This window comes from Gobio gobio, assembly GCF_949357685.1.
Source record: "Gobio gobio genome assembly, chromosome: 20".
Lineage (NCBI taxonomy): Eukaryota > Metazoa > Chordata > Actinopteri > Cypriniformes > Gobionidae > Gobio > Gobio gobio.
Window position 1 is genome coordinate 26,946,057 of NC_137113.1, and position 25,325 is coordinate 26,971,381.

General features: G+C 37.8%; 2 protein-coding genes across 4 annotated transcripts; both read left to right on the forward strand.

The window, feature by feature from the left end:
- The first annotated feature begins 242 nt into the window (after positions 1–242).
- Positions 243–8,593, forward strand: atpaf2 (ATP synthase mitochondrial F1 complex assembly factor 2). The gene is made up of 8 exons (XM_079846196.1): positions 243–625; positions 718–762; positions 897–1,045; positions 6,282–6,379; positions 7,537–7,617; positions 7,731–7,843; positions 7,950–8,065; positions 8,165–8,593. The coding sequence occupies exons 1-8, from the start codon at positions 496–498 to the stop codon at positions 8,303–8,305; spliced, it is 873 nt and encodes a 290-aa protein (XP_079702322.1). The 5' UTR covers positions 243–495; the 3' UTR covers positions 8,306–8,593.
- A 275-nt stretch (positions 8,594–8,868) lies between these two features.
- Positions 8,869–24,937, forward strand: tom1l2b (target of myb1 like 2 membrane trafficking protein b). Of its 3 annotated transcripts, XM_079801555.1 has the most exons (16): positions 8,905–8,980; positions 9,534–9,618; positions 9,910–9,988; positions 10,091–10,240; positions 11,384–11,518; positions 11,678–11,751; positions 11,782–11,890; positions 11,988–12,104; positions 12,213–12,346; positions 13,501–13,549; positions 15,460–15,625; positions 15,728–15,842; positions 18,460–18,529; positions 19,061–19,120; positions 19,594–19,630; positions 21,845–24,878. In XM_079801555.1, the coding sequence occupies exons 1-16, from the start codon at positions 8,929–8,931 to the stop codon at positions 21,997–21,999; spliced, it is 1,587 nt and encodes a 528-aa protein (XP_079657681.1). In that variant the 5' UTR covers positions 8,905–8,928; the 3' UTR covers positions 22,000–24,878. The 3 variants fall into 3 exon arrangements, with proteins under 3 accessions (XP_079657680.1, XP_079657682.1, XP_079657681.1); XM_079801554.1 differs by having other exon boundaries at positions 8,869–8,980; positions 11,678–11,890; positions 21,845–24,932; XM_079801556.1 differs by lacking the exon at positions 19,061–19,120 and having other exon boundaries at positions 8,869–8,980; positions 11,678–11,890; positions 21,845–24,937.
- The last annotated feature ends 388 nt before the right edge of the window (positions 24,938–25,325 follow it).

Consider the following 25,325-nt stretch of genomic DNA (forward strand, 5'->3'; position numbering starts at 1 on the left):
AATAGTACACATCAACATTTTTTATAAACAAATAAAAAAACAAATACACTTTGGCATACGAAGTCAGTACATTCGACTGTCTGCAAATGGAGAACATATTTATATATCTTTTTACGTTCATTTTGATCAGAATTGGGCGGCATCGGTGTAAAATAAATGTTCGAAATCCTACAGTTGAAATCCCTGTAGTCTACAGGCGGAGCTGTAGGGACTTTTATTGTGAATTGTCCTTTACGGTTCTTATGTAGGTCACAGTCATCAGCTTCACGCCTTTGGTTTCACGTTGCTGCTGCATGCTGTAACATCCCTTGCCACAGAGTATTTATTAATAATTGAGTTAACCTTAATTATACGTAATACGTGTGCTTTCTATTATTCTTGAAACGTGAAAGATGATTTGTCAAATTAGCTTCAACGGCTGATCCAGCTTTCTAACCTTGACTGAATGGTGGATCACAGTTGAACAGTTGAACGTTAAAGCGAATACATAGTTTTATGATGTTACGGAATATTTGTAGGTATAACAGACAGTTTGGCCAGGTCATTTGGCCATTTCCTCAAGGGCATCATGTGCCTAGCTTATCGACACACCTACAAAAGGCTAAATATGGCAGTGCACTAACGGGTAAGATCAGATAATTACAGGAATGTGTACAGTAGAATGACAAACCTAATATATTGATGCATGATCTCTTGTTCTCACATCGCGTTTTGCAGAGAGAAAGAAGTTCTTCGAGAACGTCTCGATATCTCAAGGTGAAGGTGAGCGTCATTAAGCATGCTCTGATGCCCATAGCAACACACATCTGCAACTTAAAAGGAATAATAATAAACGTAGGTTTTCGGCAAGAGAAAAAGTTATGCATGTTTGAATATGGTCTTTTTGTTGTCTACAGGGGGCTTGTTTGAAATAAACCTTGACAAGAGAAAGCTGAAGACTCCAGGTGGAAAGCTGTTCACAGTTCCCAATGAAGCGCTTGCCATAGCGGTTGCAACGGAGTGGGACGTTCAGAAGGACACACTGAAGTTTTACACCATGCACCTAGTAGGCCATTTTTATAAAAAGTTCAAGTTTGAGTTTCTAAATTGTATATATTAACTATATTATCACCCAGCAATATATTCAAATTTGCATATAGAATATATTCAACTTTATTCGTAAACATAACGTATACTCACATAAAGCAATCAATTACAGTCATGTGAAAAAGAAAGTACACCCTCTTTGAATTCTATGATTTTACATATCAGGATATAATATAAAAATCATCTAGTCTTTAGCTGGTCTCATAATTAGGTAAATACAACCTCAGATAAACAACAAATGACATTACACAGTGTCATTATTAATTTAGCTTAAATAAAGGCAAAATGAAGAAGCCATGTGTGACAAACTAAGAACACCCTATGATTTACGGTGTTTTCACACCTGAAAGTCCGCACCAAGGTCCGAACCGAAGTTCATGTTTTGATACATTTTATACATTTGGTGAGGTTTGGTTTCACATTGCAATTATGCGAGCACAAGAACTTTACTTGCGTCCTGTCGTCATCATCTATGTAGGCTGCATCTTGACATTGATTGGTTTGTAAACGGATGTGCGTCTGACATCAGCGTGTTGTCAATTCGGCGAGTAACTCTGGCAAGAATGAAAGAACAGACGCATATCGTTGCCACTATACTGTTATTATTATGGCATTGCTACCTGCAGCACCAACTATACTCAAGGCTAGTTCAAATTTGCCAAATGAATGTCCTCGTATGAACATTTTTATCGTCGCTGGCAGGAAAGGAGGAGAAGACCGCAAGCAATCCTGCGAGCCCTGGCACCTCCGTTTGGGGAGAGACCAAGGTGTGACCACCGGAACTTCCTGTAAATGGTCTGAAAGTCCGAACCATACAGAAAATGCTTTCACACTAGAAACCAACCAAACCTTTGTTCAGTTGGATCCTGACCGAGACTACCTCTTTTCATCTGACCAAATTTTGTCTGTTTGGTCCGGACCATGTTCCGGGTGAAGTTTCACACCTGTAATTTTGATTCGGATCAAACTGAAAAGTCAGAAAATCCGGACCAAACAAGGTAGGTATGAAAGGGGCCTAAAATCTTATAGAACCACAAGCAGCAATGAGTTGAAGTAATTATTCTGTCTCTCACATTGTTGTGGAGGAATTTTTGGCCCACTCTTATTTACAATGTTGGTCCAGTTTATTGAGGTTTGTGGGCATTTGTTTATGCACCGCTCTTGCCACAGCATTTCAGTCAGGATGAGGTCTGGACTTTGACTGGGCCAGTGCGACGTCTTGATTCTTTTCTTTTTCAGCCGTTCTGTTGTAGATTTGCTTGGGATTGTCCTGTTGCATGACCCAATGTCATCCAAGCTTTAGCTGTCGGATGGATGGCCTCACATTTGACTCTAGAATACTTTGGATTACTTTGGTCCTGTGGCTCCAAAACAAGCCCAAATCAGCACCCCTCTAGCGTGATGGACAGATGGTATGAGGTGTTTGTGCTGATATGGCTGTTTGGTTATCGCCATATGTGGCACTGTGCATTATGGCCAAACATGGTCACGTCTGTCCAAAGGACATTGTTCCAGAAGTCTTGTGGTTTGTTCAGATGCAACTTTGCTAAATTATGCTCTGCTGCCATGTTCTTTTTTTAGAGAGAAGAGGATTTCCCCACGCAACCCTTCCAAACAAGCCGCACTTGTTCAGTCTTTTTCAAATTTTATGGTTATGAACTTTAACATTTTACATGTTAACTGAGGCCTGTAGAGTCTGAGATGTATCTGTTGGGTTTTTTGCTGTTTCTCTGAGCAGTGCACACGGTCTGATCTTTGGTTGAATTTGAATGTTTTCAATTTGCAAATAATCTTCCTCATTGTATAATGTTGGGACTTCAAGTTGTTTGGAAAAGGCCTTATAACCCTTCCCAGATTGATGGGCAGCAACAATTCCTCCTTGGCATTGTGTTCACACTAACACCTGGGGTACTTACTTCGTACCCCGCATAACACCTCTGAGATGATTTGACAGATGCCAGATCCTAATCGTGATAAATGAACTCTGGCTAATTTGGTTCTTTGAATTTGCGGATTTGATTAAAATATCTGAACTAAATTGTCTGAGATTACTGATAGACTACACAACATTATAATATTATTTTCTTTTCTTTTTTAATTATTATTATTGTCCCTGACCTGGTTTCTTGTAAGAAAATAGCAGTGGATGGGACAGACTTTAAGTATCGCCTAAATTCGCTTAAAAATATGTAAACGGGATGAATTAAGCCTGCTCCTGAGCAGATTTGAGTTTAAAAAAACCGTCAGGCGTAAAATCCAGATATCGGAATAATCCACATATGAAGAACAGGCCCCTGAATGCTCCAGACCAGCAAACTGCCAAAACTTCTGCTTTTATAGAGGTGGTCACACTTGCTGGTGATCAATTCATCAAAGGCATTTGATTAGCAGCGTCTGACTGCTACTCACCCTGCAAATTCCTATGTAAGCAGTGGTGTACTTAGTTTGTCACCCATGGTGTCTCCATTTTGGCCTAGTTTTTGTTAAATAAACCATGACACAGTTTAATGTCATGTGTTGTTGTTCATCTAAGACTGTATTTACCTAATTTTAAAACCTGCTAAGGACTAGATTTTTATTTATTTATTATCATGTCCTGATATGTTAAACCATAGAATTCAAAGAGGGGGGTACTTTCTTTTTCACATGACTGTATATACTACACTATGTAGCAGATCTCAACTGCTTGGTTCTGTATATTGTCACAAAATGTGAACTACACTGAACAAAATTATAAACGCAACACTTTTGCTTTTTCCCCCATTTTTCATGAGCTGAACTCAAAGATCTAAGACTTTTTCTATGTACACAAAAGGCCTATTTCTCTCAAATATTGTTCACAAGTCTAAATCTGTGTTAGTGAGCACTTCTCCTTTGCCGAGATCCACCTCACAGGTGTGGCAAATCAAGATGCTGATTAGACAGCTTGAGTATTGCACAGGTGTGCCTTAGGCTGGGCACAATAAAAGGCCACTCTAAAATGTGCAGTTTTATCACACAGCACATTGCCACAGATGTCGCAAATTTTGAGGGAGCATCCAATTGGCATGCTGACTGCAGGAATGTCCACCAGAGCTGTTGCCCGTGAATTGAATGTTAATTTCTCTACCATAAGCCGTCTCCAAAGGTGTTTCAGAGAATTTGTCAGTACATCCAACCGGCCTCACAACCGCAGCCCATCACCAGCCCAGGACCTCCACATCCAGCCTCTTCTTCTCCAAGATTGTCTGAGACCAGCCACCCGGACAGCTGCTGCAACAATCGGTTGCAGAAGCTGAATCTGCATGTTCGTCGTCCTCATCGGGTCTCGACCTCACTGCAGTTTGTCGTCGTAACCGACTTGAGTGGGCAAATGCTTACATTCGATGGCATCTGGCACTTTGGAGAAGTGTTTTCTTCACGGATGAATTCTGTTTTTTATTGTACAGGGCAGATGGCGTCGTGTGGGTGAGTGGTTTGCTGATGTCAACGTTGTGGATCGAGTGGCCCATGGTGGCGGTGGGGTTATGGTATGGGCAGGCGTATGTTGTAGACAACGGACACGATGCATTTTATTGATGTCATTTTGAATGCACAGAGATACCGTGACAAGCTCCTGAGGCCCATTGTTGTGCCATTCATCCACGACCTCATGTTGCAGCATGATAATGCATGGCCCCATGTTGCAAGAATCTGTACACAATTCCTGGAAGCTGAAAACATCCCAGTTCTTGCATGGCCAGCATACTCACTGGGCATGTCACCCATTGAGCATGCTTGGGATGCTCTGGATCGGCATATACGACAGTGTGTTTCCAGTTCCTGCAAATATCCAGCAACTTCGCACAGCCTCAATGGAGTGGAGTGGACCAACATTCCACAGGCCACAATCAACCACCTGATCAACTCTATGCGAAGGAGATGTGTTGCACTGCGTGAGGCAAATGGTGGTCACACCAGATACTGACTGACCCCCCCAGTCAGTACATATTTATTAGTGGTGGGTTGTTATCGGCGTTAACGTGCTGCGTTAACGTGAGACTCTTGTCGGGCGATTAAAAAAAAATATCGCCGTTAACCTATTCTCAAAGTTCGGTTGGGAGCTGGGTCTATACTACGCAAGCTATGATGAATTTCACCTTGATATTTTAGCGCGGATGTATACCTAGCCGAATTGCACTGTAGGGGGTGCGAGAACGAGTCTTCGAACCTGTGTGTATGCCTACTAGTGTTGTCAAAAATATCCATATTTCGCTATGTATCGATACTGAAATATCTGAAACGATACGATACTCATTTTCTACAGTATCGATATCAGCTGCGCTCTACTCTCCTCTCCGACGACAGCGAGTTGACACGCACCTGCCTCCTCTCATTCAGTCCACTTAACTCTCTGAACATTGCGAACGGGTGTTCTGCTGAATTTTACTTCATGACAGCGCGTGTTAGTATTGGTGTGACCAGTCTGAATTTTGCGCGGGATTGCACATAACGTTAATTCTACTAATTCCTACAGATTTTGCGCTCGCATCTGAAGCACACACACACATACCGCAATAAAGCCGCCTCTGACATACAAGTGCAAAAATGAGCTCCTTTTTCCATCTTATTAATGGTCAAATACACTCAAAAATGTCTCAATGCCCATCTTGGTGAGTTTTAACGCAAACACAGTCGTAACCAACTCACAGGAACAGTTTTTGGGATCCATGCATGCGTCAGTTCTTAGAGGGACAGAAGTTATTTATTATTCAAACTACAAAAAGACAAACGATCACTTACGAGCACACATATTCTGAATGCCTTCGGCAGAATTCAAATGAGCCATTTTAATCTAGATTAATCTAGATTAATTCCAAGTTTACAGTGAGATTAATCTAGATTAAAAAAAAATTATCTATGCCCACCACTAATATTTATACAATATGTATAAATATTTTGTGTACATAGAAAAAGTCTTAGATCTTTGAGTTCAGCTCATGAAAAATGGGGGCAAAAACAAAAGTGTTGCGTTTATAATTTTGTTCAGTGTATATTATTGCCCAGTTCTAATTTGCTAAAGGCAACTATAAAGCATGAAGAAATTCAGATATTAAAATTACATGATTTTCTGTAAAGCTGCTTTGAAACAATATGTATTGTGCATTGTATATACAATTGAATTTACATAAATGGTATACAGTATTTCCTAATATGACTTATTTCTGTCTATACAGACCACCCTTTGCAACACAGCTCTTGATAACCCAACACAAAGGACGAAACAACAAATGATCTCAGCAGCGTTAAAGTTTTTGGACACTGACACTATATGGTAAGTTCACTGGTTTATTACTTGATGGTATTTAAAGCAGCACTAGGTAACTTTTCAACCTTTATAATATATTTTCAAACCTCTTGTGGTGATACATCGACTTACAATAGGTTGAATGACACGTCTGCCATAGCCTGACGGGGTCTGTATCGTTTTTAATCGTACTTTTAAACTTCGGGTTTCGGGTAGTAACCCGAGAAAAAAAAGAACTACAAAATTCGACTGCTTTACGGCATATACGTCACTTCCACCACCACCCCCACTTCCTTAAATTCGGACGTGCGAGCCAAACTATCATTTGTTTGCCGAATGCTATAGTCATGGCCGAAGCAGCACAGAAAAATAAGAAGGCAAAGATTTTGTCGGAGGAAAGCAAAAAGAGGAAACGAGAAAGTGATGGGATTAAAGGCAGGACGAGGATCAACATTGGGCCAGCGTTTGCTCGTTGGCGTGAGCTGGAGGAGGAGGGGCTACATTCTTGCAAGTAAATACATAAGACGTACAAAATCATATTTTAGGATACCTAACATGTCTGTGATATTGGTTTATTTGTCTTTCCTCAAGCTATGATGCAAATAGATTTTTCAAATTTGCTGATTCATCTAGGGTAGCTTGATATTATAATATTGACGATATATGGTTATTACCTACCACTCAAACATTGAACTGAAGTATCATATACATTCTGTAAAACGGGAACCAATAGACTAGGCTACTATAATGACGCTGGCTTGTAAACGTGAGCATCGCGATCATTTGGCGTTTGAAAAAAATAAAACCCATGAAATTATATTCATATGACATGCTGAAACATATGCCACTGTACCTGGGATGAAGACATTTCACACGCGACGCAAGCTGAACACCTGCATGTGAACTCCTGCAGTGTTCAGGGCTATCATGGTTGTCATGTCAACAAATGCACGTGCGATGCATCCACTGATGTAGAATGACAGTTTACGACAGTAGTAGAGGACAATACTGTTTCCCAACTGTAGGGGGACCCTGAGAGCAAAAACTACCTAGTGCTGCTTTAATTATTAAAACCAAGACCTTTTAGAACTTCTCTACCATTAAAGGTAAATGGTATTAGATCTCCTAAATACATCTGCTGACAGGATTATGATTTCATTAAACCAGATCTACCTTCCTTGTAGTTACAGAGTAGAAGAACCTCGAGATCTTGTGGAACTGCAGACAAATGAATGGGAGCCTATAATGAACTGGATAGAACAAAGGTGATATTTAGTCATTTTTGGCTAGTTTTTTTTTATACAGTTGGCTAGATTATGTAATAATCACAATATATAGCCACAATAAATGGTGTATATGAACATCTTGTTATTTTTAGATACAATGTAGTCATTGGCTCATCCTCCAGTATAATGGGCCCTCAAATCCCAGAAGAGACTAAGGAGACATTTCGTCAACACCTTAATTCCTACAATTTTTGGTCTCTGACAGGTATGTGTTGCTTTTGCATCTTATGTAAATGGACATGTTTAGATAAGAGTTTGCATCTTTTGCGAATGGGCCTGTTTGAACAGTGCAGTTTCTAATGTTCCTACAGGGCTTGAGTATGTGATCACTCAGCTGAAATCGTTGATCTTGTCCTTTGGGCTGATTGACAGACACTTAAGCGTGGAACAAGCTGTTCTGCTGTCTAGACTTGAGGAAGAATACCAGGTATGGTTGTTTCTATTTTTATTCTAACTGTTTAATGATACTTGCTTGGTACCATTTTTCCCATGTTAATGATTACTGTTCTGTTCGGTTTTGTCTTAGATCCAGAGCTGGGGAAATGTGGAATGGGCCCATGATTATGACATGTATGAGTTGCGAGCACGAACAGCTGCTGGTGCAATGTTTGTGCATCTGTCTTCTGAAAGCACAGCTGTTAAGAGAAAGATTTTGCAGGATCGATAAGGCCAAAAAGGCACTTTATGGGACTGAACATTTCAATTTTTTGTTATCTCTGTCTTTGTTTGCTTTTTTACAGTAAGCAGCGGTGACATCAGTTACCTAACCAGTAAATGTTTTGAGCAATAATATAGATGTCTAAAGGTCATGATATGTGTTTTTAGTTATAACAGCTGTAGCATGAAAAAACTGTAAAAGCTTAATTCCAGTATTTAATGTCAAAGCTGTGAAACGGTTCAGCAAATATGATATAACTGAAGACTTTTTGATCAATTACAACCTTGTGCAAATGTCTGATTGAGTCACCTCATTTGTTTTTGCTACAAGCAATTCCCTTAAGGTCAAAGTCACATACAAAACGTCTGGTACTTTAGTGCAGAGTCTGAAAGGGCAAACTGATACATAACCATTTGTAATAAAGTATGAAACCTGCGTTATGAAGCAGTCATGTCAACGAGTTCACTACTGTGCCTTTAATTAGCTGGCGTGTCATTTTAATAACAGACTGCAAGTTCGGCCAATAGCTCTGCAGCCCTGAATTAAGCAACCAATAGGAGTCGTCCATGGGCGGGGTTTGAGTGTTTACTGTCTCATTGACTGTGTTAGTCGGTGGAGGAGATGTTGACAAGATGGAGTTCTTGCTGGGAAACCCATACAGTACTCCGGTGGGACAGTGCATTGGTATGTTTTTCACAAATTAAATGATGCTTAAAAATTGCGTCGCAACAAGTTAACGTCTAAAGCGATGCATTTAGCTTAGCCGCTGTACAGAAGCTTAACAAATGGATTGCCTGTCAGTTAGCTGGCTAACAGCTAATGCTCATTCATGCTAGCTGGTTTACCTCACAGTTCTCAAAATGTGCTATAAAATAGTAATTTCTGTAATTCTTTAAATTGCCAGTTCTAGGGAGGCGAAATGCTGAAATGAGTTTAAGTAAACTGAAGTATTACAGCTGGTATTAGCCTGCTAGCTAGAGGACACTGCGTTTATCTCTCACACCCAGTTTCATAGCTAAAGCTTGAGGTAATGTGTGCAAATGAATCATACTAATGATCAACATTTATAAATGGCCACTCTATGTGAAGAACCTGACCGATTGCTCTGGAAGACACCCAGCAGTCAAGCACATATTGCACACCAGTTTGCAGATCAGTGCCGATGTTTTTCCAGATTCTCTGAATAATTACAGGCATTACCCATTCTCTTATCAGTTTACCTTTTGATCTTCTCCAGAAAGGGCCACAGATGGCTCCCTTCAAAGTGAAGACTGGACCTTGAATATGGAAATATGTGACTTAATCAATGAAACAGAAGATGGGTGAGACGTGAAAGATGCATGATTTATAGCATTTAACCTTTTTGCTGACGTTCAGTAAACCTTAGGAAACACTCTTACACAAATCCAGAAGTTGCTGTCATTGTTATAGTTGTACACATTTTTCATGTGAATAAAATCAAGTGCAGGACGTTACATAAATGGAATAGTCTTCAACAATGTTATTTATGGAACTTGGAAATGCTTTCTAACAGAACATGATTCATGCACTTGACCTTGTCACTGTAACTTCATAATGAATTGTTTTTAGCTGCATATATATCTGATTTATAGGCCTAAGGATGCGATAAGAGCTGTGAAGAAGAGGCTTAATGGGAATAAAAACTACAGGGAGGTGATGCTTACACTGACGGTGGGCAACAGTCAATGGACACTTTTCTCTTTATGGTCTTACTTACATCTGATAATTCCTTTTAGATTGTCATCTTTATTTAGATTTTCATAATGTGTTCAGGTTCTTGAGACATGTGTAAAGAACTGTGGCTATCGGTTCCACGCGCTCGTCACCACCCGGGACTTCATTGATGGCATTTTGGTGAAAATTATATCTCCTAAAAACAACCCACCCGCCATAGTGCAGGACAAAGTACTAGCTTTGATACAGGTATGGCAAAAATCTGGATTTTTGGTTTTGATTGTTCATGATCAGTGAAGAAAAATGCCTTGTGGTTTAAACACAACATGAGGAAATGAAACATGACAAAAAGAGAGCATGATGGAGAGAGATACAGAGGAGGTGCATTATGGGGCTGGTTACCTGATGCTTGGTAGTCAAGGAGATCTGGCTGATTCGTTGGCACTGAAGTTGTGCTCATTACAACCTAGTGGATCAGGTTACCAAGTTTGGCTCCAATGACCAAGGGTAACTTCAATTTACATGATCTTGCATTTAATGTGATGCCGGAAATTTCAAAATATAATAAAACGATCAAAATGGAATCTTTAGAATGGCTTTGTCCAAAGAGAAACAGGCAAGTGAAGTTTGTTTTTTTGTGAAGCTTTGCATTTTTGTTTGCCATTCAAACAACTTTATTTAAAACAGTCCCCTAAATGTAGTTACTACACTACTTCTCAAATGTCTGGGGTCATTTTATTTTATTTTTTGAAAGAAATGAATACTTTTATTCATTATTTTATTAAGGACACATTACATTGTTCTAAAGTAGCAGTAAATAAAATCTATTTCAAATAAATGTTATTCTTTTAAACGTACTATTCATCAAAAAATCCTGAAAACAAAATGTATCTCAGTTTTCACAAAAATATTACAGCTGTTTTCAACATTGGTAATAATAAGAAATGTTTATTTAGCACCAAATCAGCATATTAGAAAGATTTCTGGAGGATCATGTGACACTGAAGACTGGAGAAATTCAGCTTTGTTATCACAGGAATAAATTACATTTTAAAATATATTCAAATATATATAAAAAATTTAATTGTAATAATATTTCACAATAGTACTATTGTTTTTGATCAAATAAATGCAGCTTTGGTGAGAGTCTTCTTGCAAAGTTTCATTAAATTTTTTTTACAGATCCTAAAAATGTTGTACAGTAGTGTAGCTTTGTTTTTCAGTGTGCCTACAATTTTTAACAAGGTTTTGAATGTTCAAGTAGAGAAGATCTCAGCAGCTATCCTTGATAGCTTTAGAAAAGTTTAATAGTATACACAACTATATTACTAGCTATTTAGATGCATTTTTCATGTTTTCACATATTATGTTTGCATGTACTCTATACATCAGGCATGGGCAGATGCCTTCAGGAGTAGTCCAGATTTAACAGGAGTAGTCCACGTCTATGAAGAAATGAAGAGAAAGGGTATAGAGTTTCCACGATCTGACTTGGAGACCTTGTCCCCCATTCACACACCACAACGGGTAGGTGTTGACGCCAGGCATGTTATGGTTTGTTTCTCACAGAGGTTATGGTGGCTTCCTCTAAAATATAAAGCCCCTTATCATTTACTTAACTTTATCGCTTTACCTTCCCTCTTTATCTCTGCATTATCGCTCATTGTCTTGCTCTCTTGATAATAGCTGCAAAGTGCTCCAGAGTTGGACCAGCCGAAATACAGTGCCCCAGTCCAGCCCAAGCCACAGCCTCACCCTGCCTCCGCCCCTCCCTTCTCCGCCCCTCCCTTCTCCGCCCCTCCCTTCTCTGCCCCTCCCTTCTCTGTCCCAGTGACCCAAACTTCACCACAGATGCCCAATCTGCAAATTTCTGGGCCCATCAACCCTTCCTCTGAACAGGTACTATAGAACCTCCTTGTTTCGTTCTTTTAAATGGTATGGATCAACATTTGTTTTCACAGATTGCTAAATTATGTAATACAATATCATTGATTAGATTTGCAAGCTGCGCAGCGAGCTCGACATTGTGCGTGGGAACTCTAAGGTGATGTCAGAGATGTTGACTGAGATGGTTCCTGGTCAAGAGGATCCGTCTGATCATGAGCTTCTGCAGGTTTCTCATTCAATATTTGAAAGCGCTACATAAGGCCACTAGAGGGAGTCTTGGAACAGCATTATGTCAACAATTGTTACTATTCAGTATTACAACGTTTGTTTTAAGGAATTGAACAGGACGTGCAGGGCCATGCAGCAGAGGATAGTTGAGCTCATCTCACGCGTGTCCAATGAGGAAGTCACGGAGGAGCTCTTGCATGTCAACGACGACCTCAACAACATTTTCCTACGATATGAGAGGTGTTTTTTGCCTTTTTCTTTAAAGGGATACTCACCCTCATGTTGTTCTAAACCCATTAGACCAGGGGTGTCCAATCCTGATCCTGGAGGGCCACTGTCCTGCAAAGTTTAGCTCCAACCCCAATTAAACACACCTGAACCAGCTAATTAAGGTCTTATTAGGCATACTAGAAACTTCCAGACAGGTGTTGAGGCAAGTAAGAGCTAAACTCTGCAGGACAGTGGCCCTCCAGGACCGAGTTTGGACACCCCTGCATTAGACTTTGGTTAATCTTTGATACAGAAATGAAGATGATTTAAATCAGGGGTCTCCACACTCGGTCCTGGAGGGCCGCTGTACTGCAGAGTTTAGCTCCAACCCCAATTAAACACACCTGAACCAGCTAATCAGTGTCTAACTAGGGCCTTGTAAGACACTGATTAGCTGGTTCAGGTGTGTTTATTTGAGGTTGGAGCTAAACTCTGCAGGACAGCGGCCCTCCAGGACCGAGTGTGGAGACCCCTGATTTAAATGAAACATATGAGGCTTCTGTCCCTCTATTAAAACTAAAAAATAAGAAGATCCAAAAGAGATCATAAAGGTGTCATAAAATGAATCCATATGAATTGAGCAGTTTAATCCATGTCTTGTGAAGAGATATGAGCACTTTATATGATGAACAGATTTAATTTAGACTTATTTACATCTAAACAATTATGGACACGCATACATAGAGCACATCACATATGGTGTACACAGAAGCTCAAATGTGCGTGCGTTGATGCGCGAAAACCAGTAAGGTCTGTTTTAGCATGTGATGCACCCACAAGCTTCTGTATATGTGTGTTTATATGTGAATAAAAGCCTAAATCAAATCTGTTTTTCATATGATGTGATCGTATCACTTCACAAGATTTGAATTAAACCGCCGGATTCATTTTACTGCCCTTAATGACCTTTATGGATCTTTTTTGGTGGCCTGGACATTCAGTGGAGTAACAGAAATCTCCTGTTTCACTGCGAAATGTACTTGTGTTTCAAAGATTAACCAAAGTCTAATGGTTTTGTAACAATGTGAGGGCGAGTACATTTTTGGGTGAACTAAAGTTTCAAGAAAAGGCTGTTTTAAGATTTTAATGATTTTTTTTGCTCACTTTTCTTGCTCTTTCTTTAGATATGAGAGGTTCCGATCTGGCCGAACTGCGCAAGGCGTAAACAATGGGGTGGGTTGTGTCTTCTTTTAAGAGAGTTGTTTGATCCGTGTGTTCGCATCAGTTCATCATCAATGTGTTTTTTCCCCTTCCAAACACATGTAAGGTAAATTGTTCATGCCAAAAGCACAGCTCAGAGTGAAACGTAATTTTTTTCTTCCGCTCATTGCTTGCTTTTTGCTGTAATATATGCTCTGAGAAAGCATGGTATGTTTGCTTTGAGATGCAAACACTTTCATCGTGTGCGGTTATCAACTGAAAATGTGATTGCATGTTGGTGTTACTTATTGTGTGGTTTGCTCTGTTTTGTGATTTGTTTTTCTTATTTTTTTTTTTTGGTATTGCTAGCTGAGGGAGGCAAGTATGAGTCATCTAATCTCATTTTTTTTTAACTTGGTCATGCACATGCTAAAGAATGTTATTTCAGTATTGGCTGGTGCAGTCCCAGTCCTGTGTTGCATCCGGTCTGTTTTGACAATGAACCTCCACTAGCATGTAGAATGCCTGTCCTGCAGTCTGTGACCGTTGCTTGCCACCCCCTCCATCTGCTTACCCTAGTACTAGTTCCTCCACTGCTTCAAATAAAATAGGCTACATGTGGATTTGGGAATGGTGCATTTCATGTAATGGATATATGATTTTGAATAGCATAATACAGCAATATTCTGCTACTTTAAGCTATTTTAGTAGTTTTCAGGATTGCCTGAGAGAAATACACAACTGTTCAGTAAAGTTTGGGGTCAGTAAGATACATTTTTATCGTGATATATCACGGTTTCAACAAAAACATTAAGCTGCACAATTGTTTTCAACATTGATACAAAGAAACTCAGCATATTTGAATGATTTCTGAAGGATTATGTGACACTGAAGACTGGAAATTCAGCTTTGCCATCACGGGAATAAATTACATTTTAAAATATATAGTAGAGAACTGTTATTTTAAATTGTAATAATATTTTGCAATTTTACTGTATATTTGACTAAATAAATACAGCCTTGGTGAGCGTAATACTTTTTTTCAAGAACATTACAAATTACAAACTTTTGAATAGTAATGTATTTTGGGTATTTTTATTTTAAAAAAAAAACAATTGTTGAATTTACTCATGGGGTGTCTAGTACTACGGAAAGGTGAGATGCACAAATTAAATATGATGTACCGTAATTCAGTGTCATAGAATCTGAAACCAGTTATAGAGGCATTTATCACAAATTGTTAATGTTCTTTTTCTACTTTATTACATAGTACAGCTATTATGGCTTCTGACAAATCACATTTTGACAGCATGTGTCTATTATTATTATTATTCATGGGCTTTTGCATTGTAATAAATTTAAATCCTTTATCGTTATGAGCATGTGCCACGACACCAACAAATAACATTTTTGACATCATTTGATGTTTCTTTGACTTGTAAAACAGAGAATCCAAATTAATTTAAGCACTACTCCTCTGAAATACTGGAAAATACCTTCCTTAAATTGCAAAGAAACAGGCTTGAGTAACATTTACACACACTGAGTAATAATTAGCCTGGGAATATCCATTAGCCACCCCTCTCGTGCCCAGTCTAATAGTCAATGTTCCTGAATAGTCTCACCACTTTACCTTTTCATCAATTCTTAGTGTACTTTTAAGTTTAAAGATTAGACATACTCTCACAAAAGAGTTGGTGAAACCGGTGTAAGCAATGTATGTATTACATCCCGACCATTTGTCTTAACTCCTCTCAACCTCTAGAACTGACTGCTGGGTCTCTTTTTAAGCTAACTTTTAAGTAAAAAAAAAAAAAGTATAGCATGTAAACCAGTTTGAAAATGTTCATGGTATAAAGGTAAGATGGCAAATAAATAATCGTTCACCCTAAAGTGTCTGTAACCAATGTTTGTCTATATGAAATGGTGTTGCATATCCACAGGTCCTGAACGAGGCGACAGAAGATAACCTGATTGACCTGGGACCGGGGTCTCCTGCGGTGGTCAGTCCCAGGATCAGCGCTACTCCTCCGTCCAGCCTGCCTCCCTCCGTGGCTGCAGTTCGTTCTGCCTCTCCAGTCACACTCTCCTCCAGACTGGCTGTTTTGGGTGAGTATCATACCTTGGATCCACAATATTCTTAACATTTTAGATATCTAGAGATACTGTTTTGCTTGCCTGCACTAATGTGAGAATACCGTTACTTCACAGATGTCGGTTCTGACAGTGTGAGTGGCACTTTGAGCTCTTTGACTACCTGTCAACCCCAAGATGACTTTGACATGTTTGCCCAGACTAGGACTGGTACCATTCCTGAGCGGAAGAGGTATGAAACAAATCAATTTCTTTTATCTAATAGATTATAAATATATAATAGAGTAAAATGCCCCCCTTAAAGGGATAGTTCACCAAAAAAATCTGTCATTTTCTCACCCTCATGTCGTACCACACCCATTAGACTTGAAAATTCAAAACTCAAATTAAGATGTTTTAAATGCAACCTGAGAGGTTTCTGTTCCTTCACTGAAAGTCCTGGTATCCCAAAAGGTCATAAAGGCATCATAAAATGAATCCATTTGAATCAAGTGGTTTAAAAGTCTTGTGAAGAGATACTAACACTTTATATGATGAACAGATTTAATTTAGGCTGTTATTCACTAATACACACACATACATGGAGCTCATAACATATGGAAAACAAAACATGGAGGCGCATGTGTGCGTCACACTAAAACAAACCTCATTGGTTCTCGTTTTTACCATGTGTGATGTGCTCTATGTATGTCAATTTTATCGATGGCTTTTGATCATACGTCATTCCCCATGTTATTAAAACATTAAGCTAATTAGTTGTAATACCCCACAGCGTTAACATTCCTAATTACTTTATCAAGTTTTTTTTATTAATTAATAAAAGTATTTATTTGTTTATTTTGAATAATGTCTCATTTAATGTAAAATACTAAATCAAATAGTCTAAAATAATTTATATATTCACAGATCACTATAATTCAATTATAATAAATATGAGGGGAGGGGCATCATATCCTATAGTATGTTATTATTTAAATCCTATAAAAGAGGAAAATGTTTTTATTACATTATATTATCCAAGGTTTCACAGACAATGCTTAAGCCTAGTCCCAGACTAAAATGCATGTTTGAGTTGTTTTAACTGAAATCTTAAAACATATCACTGCCATTGTTTTGTGTATTAAAGTATGCTAGCATGCTAGGTGCTTGCCTACAAACATTTGTGAAAGAATGGGTCGCTCTCAGGAGCTCAGTGAATTCAAGCGTGGTACCGTGATAGATTGCCACCTGTGCAATAAGTCCATTCGTGAAATTTCCTCATTACTAAATATTCCATGGTCAACTGTTAGCAGTATTATATCAAAGTGGAAGCAATTAGAAACAGCAGCAACTCAGCCACGAATGATAGGCCACGTAAAATCACAGAGTGGGGTCAGCGCATGCTGAGGCGCACAGTGAGCAGAAGTCGCCAACTTTCTTCAGAGCTAACAGCTACAGACCTTCAAACTTTGTGTGGCCTTCAGATTAGCTCAAGAACAGTGCGTAGAGAGCTTCATAGAATGGGTTTCAATGGCCAAGCAGCTGCATCCAAGCCTTACATCACCAAGTGCAATCCAAGCGTCGGATGAAGTGGTGTAAAGCACGCCGCCACTGGACTCTAGAGCAGTAGAGACGTGTTCTCTGGAGTGACGAATCACGCTTCTGTCTCGTAATCCGATGGACGTGTCTGGGTTTGGCAGTTGCCAAGGAGAACGGTACTTGCCTGAGAGAGGGGAGATTATGGTGTGGGGTTGTTTTTCAGGGGTTGGGCTTGGCTCCTTAGTTCCGGTGAAATTAACTCTTAATGCTTCAGTATACCAAGACATTTTGGACAAAATGTGCACAAAGCAAGGTCCATAAAGACATGGATGTGCGAGTTTGGTGTGGAGGAACTTGACTGGCCTACACAGATTACTGACCTCAACCCAATAGAACACATTTGGGATGAATTAGAGCGGAGACTGTGAGCCAGGCCTTCTCATCCAACATCAGTGCCTGACCTCACAAATGCGCTTCTAGAAGAATGGTCAAAAATTACCATAAACCCTACAGATTATAAAGTTAAAGTTCATGTGCATGTAAAGGCAGGCATCCCAAAACTGTTAACTGTTAATACTTCATTTTATTTTATCCTTGTTATTAAAAATAAGCAAAGGTGCAAATTACAAACAATATTACAAATACAATATAAGAAAGAAATGAAATAAACAGTGCTTTACATATTTCAGGTAGACTACAGTAGATCTATTTAACAGCATTCAAGTAAGAAATTAAATAATCAAATCAAATAACATTAATCACACAGACAGCAGCAGGAATATTAGGCTGCTGTCACTTTAAGAGCTGCACAGATACAATACATTGGAACACATCTGATTTCTTTCTCAACTGTTTACGTTCACTAAAGACGTACCCGTCTGTGTTTACGTGAATACTCGCCAGGACGTGCATTTTGATGGCAGTGTAAGGGTCCCTCACTTTATTTTCTCATGCATGCATGTTTCTTTATTGGTTTCTTTGTCATGCGCTGCACGTATATATATTACTCCCTGCAGAGAGTTGAAGCAGCTGAACATGCGTCCTGACTCCTGCTCACACACCTCACATTATTAAAGTACCGGTACTAATAAAACATTTTATCGCTAAAGTAATGTTCTTAATAGCAGAATATCGTGATACTTTTCTAGTACTTGTATATCGTGCAACACTAAATTGAACCAAGGTTTAATCCTGGCTTAATCTAAGCCTTGTCTGTGAAACCAGGCCTATATTACGTCATGTTGTTACATTATTTTGTGTTACATTTATGTATGTTACATTGTGTGCGTTACATTGTGTTCGCATTTAACTCACACATTGCTGGTTTGCAGTGCACCATTCGAAGACACAAAGGCTTCAAGTGGAGTGGCCCCGACTTTGGATGTCAGACAAAACACTGGGGTGAGTTTCTGTGAGCGTGTGTTTATTTTAGGGCAGTTTCCTGCCTTTTCCATCAGCATATGTATGTATGGAGCTAGATGTTGAGATTCTTATTTTGGAGTGGTTTAAAAAGATGAATATGAATTACTGCTATGCTAAGTAGTACGTAGTACACAGTAATGTATGTAGTGTACCATACTCCATGCTTAGAAGATGACACTAGTTGATGAACGGAAACATTTGAGTTGCAAGAAATTCTTTCTGGATTCAGTTCAGAATACTTTTATTTTTACTTATTAGTCATTCTTGACTGATTTTATTCAGTCAGGGCAGTTCAATTGAGAATTCCTGTTTTCTGCTGTGCATGTGTTTCAGTTATTGCCACGTGTCCATATGGGGGTAGTTTACTAATATTGGATTAAGACTTTTATGTTGAAGTCTTATTATTTTTGTTTTGTTTTTTGTTGTTTGTTTGTTTGTTTTGTCATGTTTTCTTGGGATTATTTTTAATTTTTAATTTGCTTGGCTCCGGCCCATGGTTTGGGCCCGTAGGCAGCTCTTGACCAGTCCTCTGTCATGGATGACATTGAGGAGTGGCTCTATACTGATGTGGTGAGATTTCCTTTTGTTTATTTTTATTTAACTTTTTTTTTGTCTTCTTCGGGACATAACCCACTTATTTGAAAAGAAATATGCCCTTGTAACTGCATATTTCTTTTTGTTTGCCTTTTTATTCCTCGCTGACCCTCTCACCCTCTTTTTGGGGTCTCTAACGACTCTCCTTGTATGGTTTTTCTGCGTTCCTTACTTTTCTGGGATATTCTGTCAGTTATTTTAGTATACACTGAGTGTGTAGTGAACAGAACCTTGCTTAACATGCTTTTAACACTTTTATTTTCTATACTAATGCCTTTGGATGTTTTGGGATATAATAATTCAGATAATCTGTTCAATCAAGAAAAATTCTAATGGTATTTTGAAGGGAAGAATGTAGAATGTTTGCTGTGGCTGCAAATAAATTGTGAACCTTTTTTAAAAAGCCTTCATGCTCTGAAATATTTTACCCTTTTTTTACTTCTCTTCAGAAAGGAGATGAAGGAGAGGAGGGTGTGACAAGTGAAGGTATGAACAATTACTTGATTTACACTACCGTTCAAAAATTTTTTTTAGTTTGTTTGATTGTTTTTGAAAAAAGAAAAATTAACACTGTTAATTCAGCAAGGATGCATTAAATTGATCTAAAATTACACTAAAGGACATGTATAATGTTACAAAATATTTATATTTAAAAAAATTGCTGTTCTTTTCAACTTTATATTCATCAAAGAATCCTGAGAGGGAAAAAATACTGTTTTTATTGCATTACAGTTCCCACAAAAATATTATGCAGCAGAACTAATAAGAAGAAAATAATAAGATATGTATCTTGAACACCAAATCAGCATATTAGAATGATTTCTGAAGGATCATGTGACTGAAGACTGGAGTAACAGCTGATGAAAATTCAACTTTGTCATCACAGTAATAAAATAACCCCTTAAACCTGAAGTGTACGGTGCCCCCCCCCCACACACACACACCACAGAAAAAAATCATATTACTAAACCACCACTGAATAGAATAACACAAAATAGTTCTCATTTCAGCTTTTTAAAGCTGCAGTCCGTAACTCTTTGCGCTCTAGCGGTTAATAAACAGAACGGCATGCGTCTTGCGGAAGAACATTGCAGCCGGAGCTACTTCTCCCTGTTTATGTCTATGGCGAGTCTCTTTAAATACTCTTTTTCCGAAAGTCTCTTTAAAGCACCCACGGGCGCTACCTAGCTACTAAAAAAATGTATAATCATATTTCTCAAAACTGCTGCCTTGATCAACACAAAATAGGTGTCATTTGAAAGCTTTGAGTCTGAACTTTGCCAATTTGAGCAACTCCTAAGTAGTGCTGAGTTTTTTCCTGATAAATAAAAAAAAGTTTTCATAATTTATGAAATAATACTTCTTATGTACTGTAATATGTCAAAAACATCATACAGACCAGATAGTCATGTGTCATAAATCATTTGAAAGGCTCACGGAGTAGAACACAAGCATAATTGTTTTGGGCTTTGACTAAACTTGAGCAAGTTTTTTTTTAGCAAGAACCTAAATATGCTATTGCTACACTTAATGGCAAACATTGCACTGGTCTGCTGGACTGAAATAAATAAACAATATTTTGTTGAATAAGCTTATGTATTCAGTCATTACTCAATGGTATACTAAAAATCCATATGAAAAAAATTACTTCTCACTGTTCTCAGGTCAAATATTTATATGCAATTAAAATGCGGTTAATTTCGATTAATTAATTCCAAAGCCTCTAATTAATTAGATACATTTTTTTAATCGAGTCCCGGCCCTAATATATATATATATATATATTTAAAATCATTTAGCTGTGGTACTGAAATTGGTACCGAGTACTGTAAAAAATTTTATGGTATTGGTACCGAGTCCGACTACTGCAATTTTGGTACTGTGACATCCCTAGCTGACAACATTTATTACCCAATTACTGAACTATTATTTGGAGGAGTACTGTACACTTCAGGTTTGTTCATTCATAGGATCTTTTGTCTTTTGTAAGACAAGTAAAAAAGAGAAAAAGGTTCATAAGCAACTGATTTTCAGTTATTTGTTATTTCTACTTCTTTCCAGGCACAGAACACTTATTTTTTGAGAGTTGTTCAAGTGTGAGAAGATCCTGTTGTAATGTTTAATAATTTATTTTATAAAAAAAAAAAAATAATTCTTTGAAGAAAAAGTTGATTTTTGTTTGTATATGCTGTCAATTATAGCTCTTCAAAAATCGGTATCGGCCGATCTCATTAACAAAAAATCGGAAATCGGAATCGGCCAAGAAAATTGCCATCGGTGCACCTCTAGAACTTTCCTCCTACCTTATTTCCTTCCTGAGTTATGCATATCAAATAAGGAAGATATGTGAAATTATATATTTTTTAATATATCTTTTTTAAGCAGTTTCTCAGCATGAGAATCTCCAAATATAATTAAAAAAAGAAGGTTTCTATCAAACGATGCCTACCTTTTGACTCTCCTTGCTATAGTCTTTACGTTTGTGTGTCGCACAGAAAAAACAACTCTAAAAATGCTTTCAGGGCTTAAGGGGTTAAAATACATTGCATTTATATTACATTACATTTTCTACAATTTTACATTATTTCTACTTATTTACTATTTTTCTGTTTTTACTGACCCAAGCTTTTGAGTGGTAGTGTATCTATTCATAGACCCATCATTTAAAGGCAATTGTTGACTTTAAACACTTTCTTCCAGAGTTTGACAAGTTTCTAGAGGAGAGAGCCAAAGCAGCAGAGATAGTGCCCACACTGCCGACACCCCCAAGTGACGAGCTTTCTGCTGCTTCCGGCGGTTCTGCCAGTGCAAGTAAAAAGGCAGGCAGGCCCGAGGACGCCCTCTTTGCCTTGTAGATAAGTGTCAGATCCTCAGGGGCGGCTCAGCTCTGCTCCCGTGGCAGTGGTGGGTCAGTCCCTTTGCAGATCCATCAGCATCCCCTCTTTCTCTCCTGCTTCTCTAGCACAATCAACACTATCACAGCTGAAGTGATCCGAACTGTTTCATGATCTAGGTGTTTTCATAATGGACATTTTCATACTTTACCAAGTTTTCATTCCATTGATAATGCTGTATAAGTTCCACCCAGAACTCCCTAAAAGCATACCGTTCAATGTGGGTTCGAGAGGTCAATGTCTATTTTTTTAATTGATATTTGTGGTATAAAGCAAGGAAATTAATGTAAAGTCTACTACCAGATCCGGCCATGTCTAACTTTTGTGTTCACTGTGGTCCTGCATGAATTATCTCTCTCCTCAAGGATAATCTGTAAAGGGAGCTAATAATGGTTAGATTTTCTTCTTCCTTTTTTTTTTCAACTTTATCTACCGGAAGATTTGCTTTAAAGGGATGTTATACGTAGGATTATTTATTATTACATTTCCAATTAATACCTCCGACAAGACATACCGTAGCAGAAAGATGATGGTAGCAATTCAGATTTGAGAGTTGTCATATTACCGGATATTAGAATCAGCTAAATGTTTCAAAGGCAAAATGACAGGTATGCTGTCTGTACCACATCTCTTCACTACATAGGTCACATCAAAGAAAAATTCTATGATTATTATTGCACTGGATACTTTAAAATGTTATTATTTTACCTGGCAAAAGCGTTGCCTATTAGAAAGCATTAACAAGAACAAAAAGTATGCATTTCAATTTAATTTGCACTGAAAGAGTTATTCGCCTTTCGGCTGTGTTAAAAGAGCTTTTGTTCAAATACAAAATTTTAGCTGGCCTTCATTTCAACGCTGTCTATTACGAGACTGAAAACAAATGGAGTTTCTAGAGAACTGATGGTGACTGCAAGGCAGTTTAAATTGGATTTTACGTTGCACAACTGCTGCAGAAACGGTGTCAAGCTTAACGTTGTTGTTATTAGGGAATGAAATGGATCTGCCTTAAAGAACAGGTTGTGGGTAGTTTAAGGTGTAGTCTGCTAATGGTCATTTAACGTTTGGTACTCTCATGTTTGCACACCAGACATTTGATTTAGTGAGGTGAATGTGCCGATGTAATATCTTTAGTTCGAGTGCTGTGTCTCGCTGTTGTGTACATACTGTTGTGACGGACCAAATGTTAAACCGTAGCAAATAATTTAAGTGTAGAGTCAACTAACTTAAGACATATATTGCTTTTAACATCCAGATGAGTTTTAGTCGTGTGTGTGTGTGTGTTTGTGTAAGATTTTATTTGTTCATATAAGTGAGCATAAATCAAAGGGACAGTGCACTTTTGCATGGCTAATAATTTGATATGATTTGTCACACTACACAAAACAACCCCAGATCTTTTGAGTAACTAAGCTTTGGCCCTCTTGCACTTATCATTTCAGTTGGATAACTGGGTGATTTTGAGGATCGCCTTCTTTGGAAGAATTATTGGGAGTTCATTATGCTTTGCTTGTAAATGTTACAGTTAGCGCAAAAAACTCTGGTAGATCTGTTAAAACAATTTAAGGGAAGCTGTGAAAAGCTCAAGCTGTTGTACATACAGCACTAAATCAGGTGACCAGTAATATTTGGTTTGTTAGTTTGGGAATTTAGAAGAGCTAAGTAAAATAAAAAGGGAAGAAATTCAAGGTTAGCTGTAGCAGGGATGCAGTCAGATAATAATGCACGAGCATTAATATTAAAATATCGTGGCTTTGTTCTGTTAATAACAGGAGACTTTTCATAATTGACTTGTTAGTTTTAAGAGATTTATATATATATATATACCCCTACGCATTATTAATATGTACACTAAAATCAGTGTAAAACAAAAAAATAGAGATTTTACCTCCCATTTAAATGCTGTTATTATGGTTTTTAACACTATTGCTGAAATTGTTCATCTTGACATGGATAATGTTGTGCATCCAACTTTATTGAAATTGAGTTATTTATCATTTTATTAGCAACTACCTTCAATTTCTCAACAAATGTGCAATTTCATCCATCAATGCTGCACTACAGTTTGATTTCGTTTGAAATGGTTTTGGCTGTAAATTAGTCTCATAAATGTACAGTTTGAGAATGTAAAAGACATTTATTTTGCATCTTTTATTTCAGAAGTCAGTATTGGTTACTTTATATTAGTATGAAGGAACTGTAAAGATCATATAGGTTTGGAGTTTCCACTTTTTTTTTTTTTTTTTTTTTCTTGTTGCAGTTTGGAGTGAAAATGTTTCACTGACTTATTCCAGGCAGACAAATGATCCCCAGCATGTGGTCAGGTTATGCCAATGTCTTCTGTAAAGAAACCCTTTTGTACCTTTGAAAGCATTTCTTTATAGGTACGGCACTTTTCTTCTCTTTGAAATATGTATTTGGAGTTGTGTGTGTGTGTGTGTGTGTGTCTATGTATATGTATGTGTGTGTGTGTGTGTGTGTGTGTGTGTGTGTGTGTGTGTGTGTGTGTGAACAGCCGCTCCTGATATCCTGATATCTCCTGCAGACACCATGTTTATCATGTATACCAAGGGACGGGAAGGAGAGAATCTTGCTATCCAACATGACCCATCTCTGTAAAGGAAGTAAAACTGCAGGGTGTGTATGTGTGTGAGTGTGAATGGCTGGCATAAGCTGTACTCTCTAACCGGTGATCATTTCTCTGGTCAATCTTGGTTTTACAGATTGTACTGGTGTTGGTCTGTGTGCTTACCTGTTGTTATACCTCAAGCTGCTCTCTGTACTGTTTGATTCATGCATGTGTTGAACTCCAATAAAACATACCAAGATGATGATCTGTTACCAGACTGTCTATTGTAAAACTGTATGTCATATAAAATACATTATCTTCTCTAACTAGTGCTGGGTGGTATGACCAAAAATCTGTATTTTTTTTTTTTTAAATTCTGGTGGTTTCACTGTATATCACAGTATATATGTTTTTCTTTTCATGGCTGGACCTTTATAAAAGTTTATAGTGGTTTATTTTTATGTTAGGAGTACATATAATATAAAAACATTGCAATGCCAATTACAAATTTACTTTAAATAATTTGTAATCAAATTGATTTATAAAAACTAACAATTTAGTTAACCTTTTAAAATGTAATCAAATGAAAATGTATAAATTTACGTGTATAAAAACATTCATTTCTTAAAAAAAATATTGTTTTAATAAATTATTATTAATACTTTGTGAAGTACATTCTACTGTGCAATAGTAATATATTTATTTCATGATTTCTTTA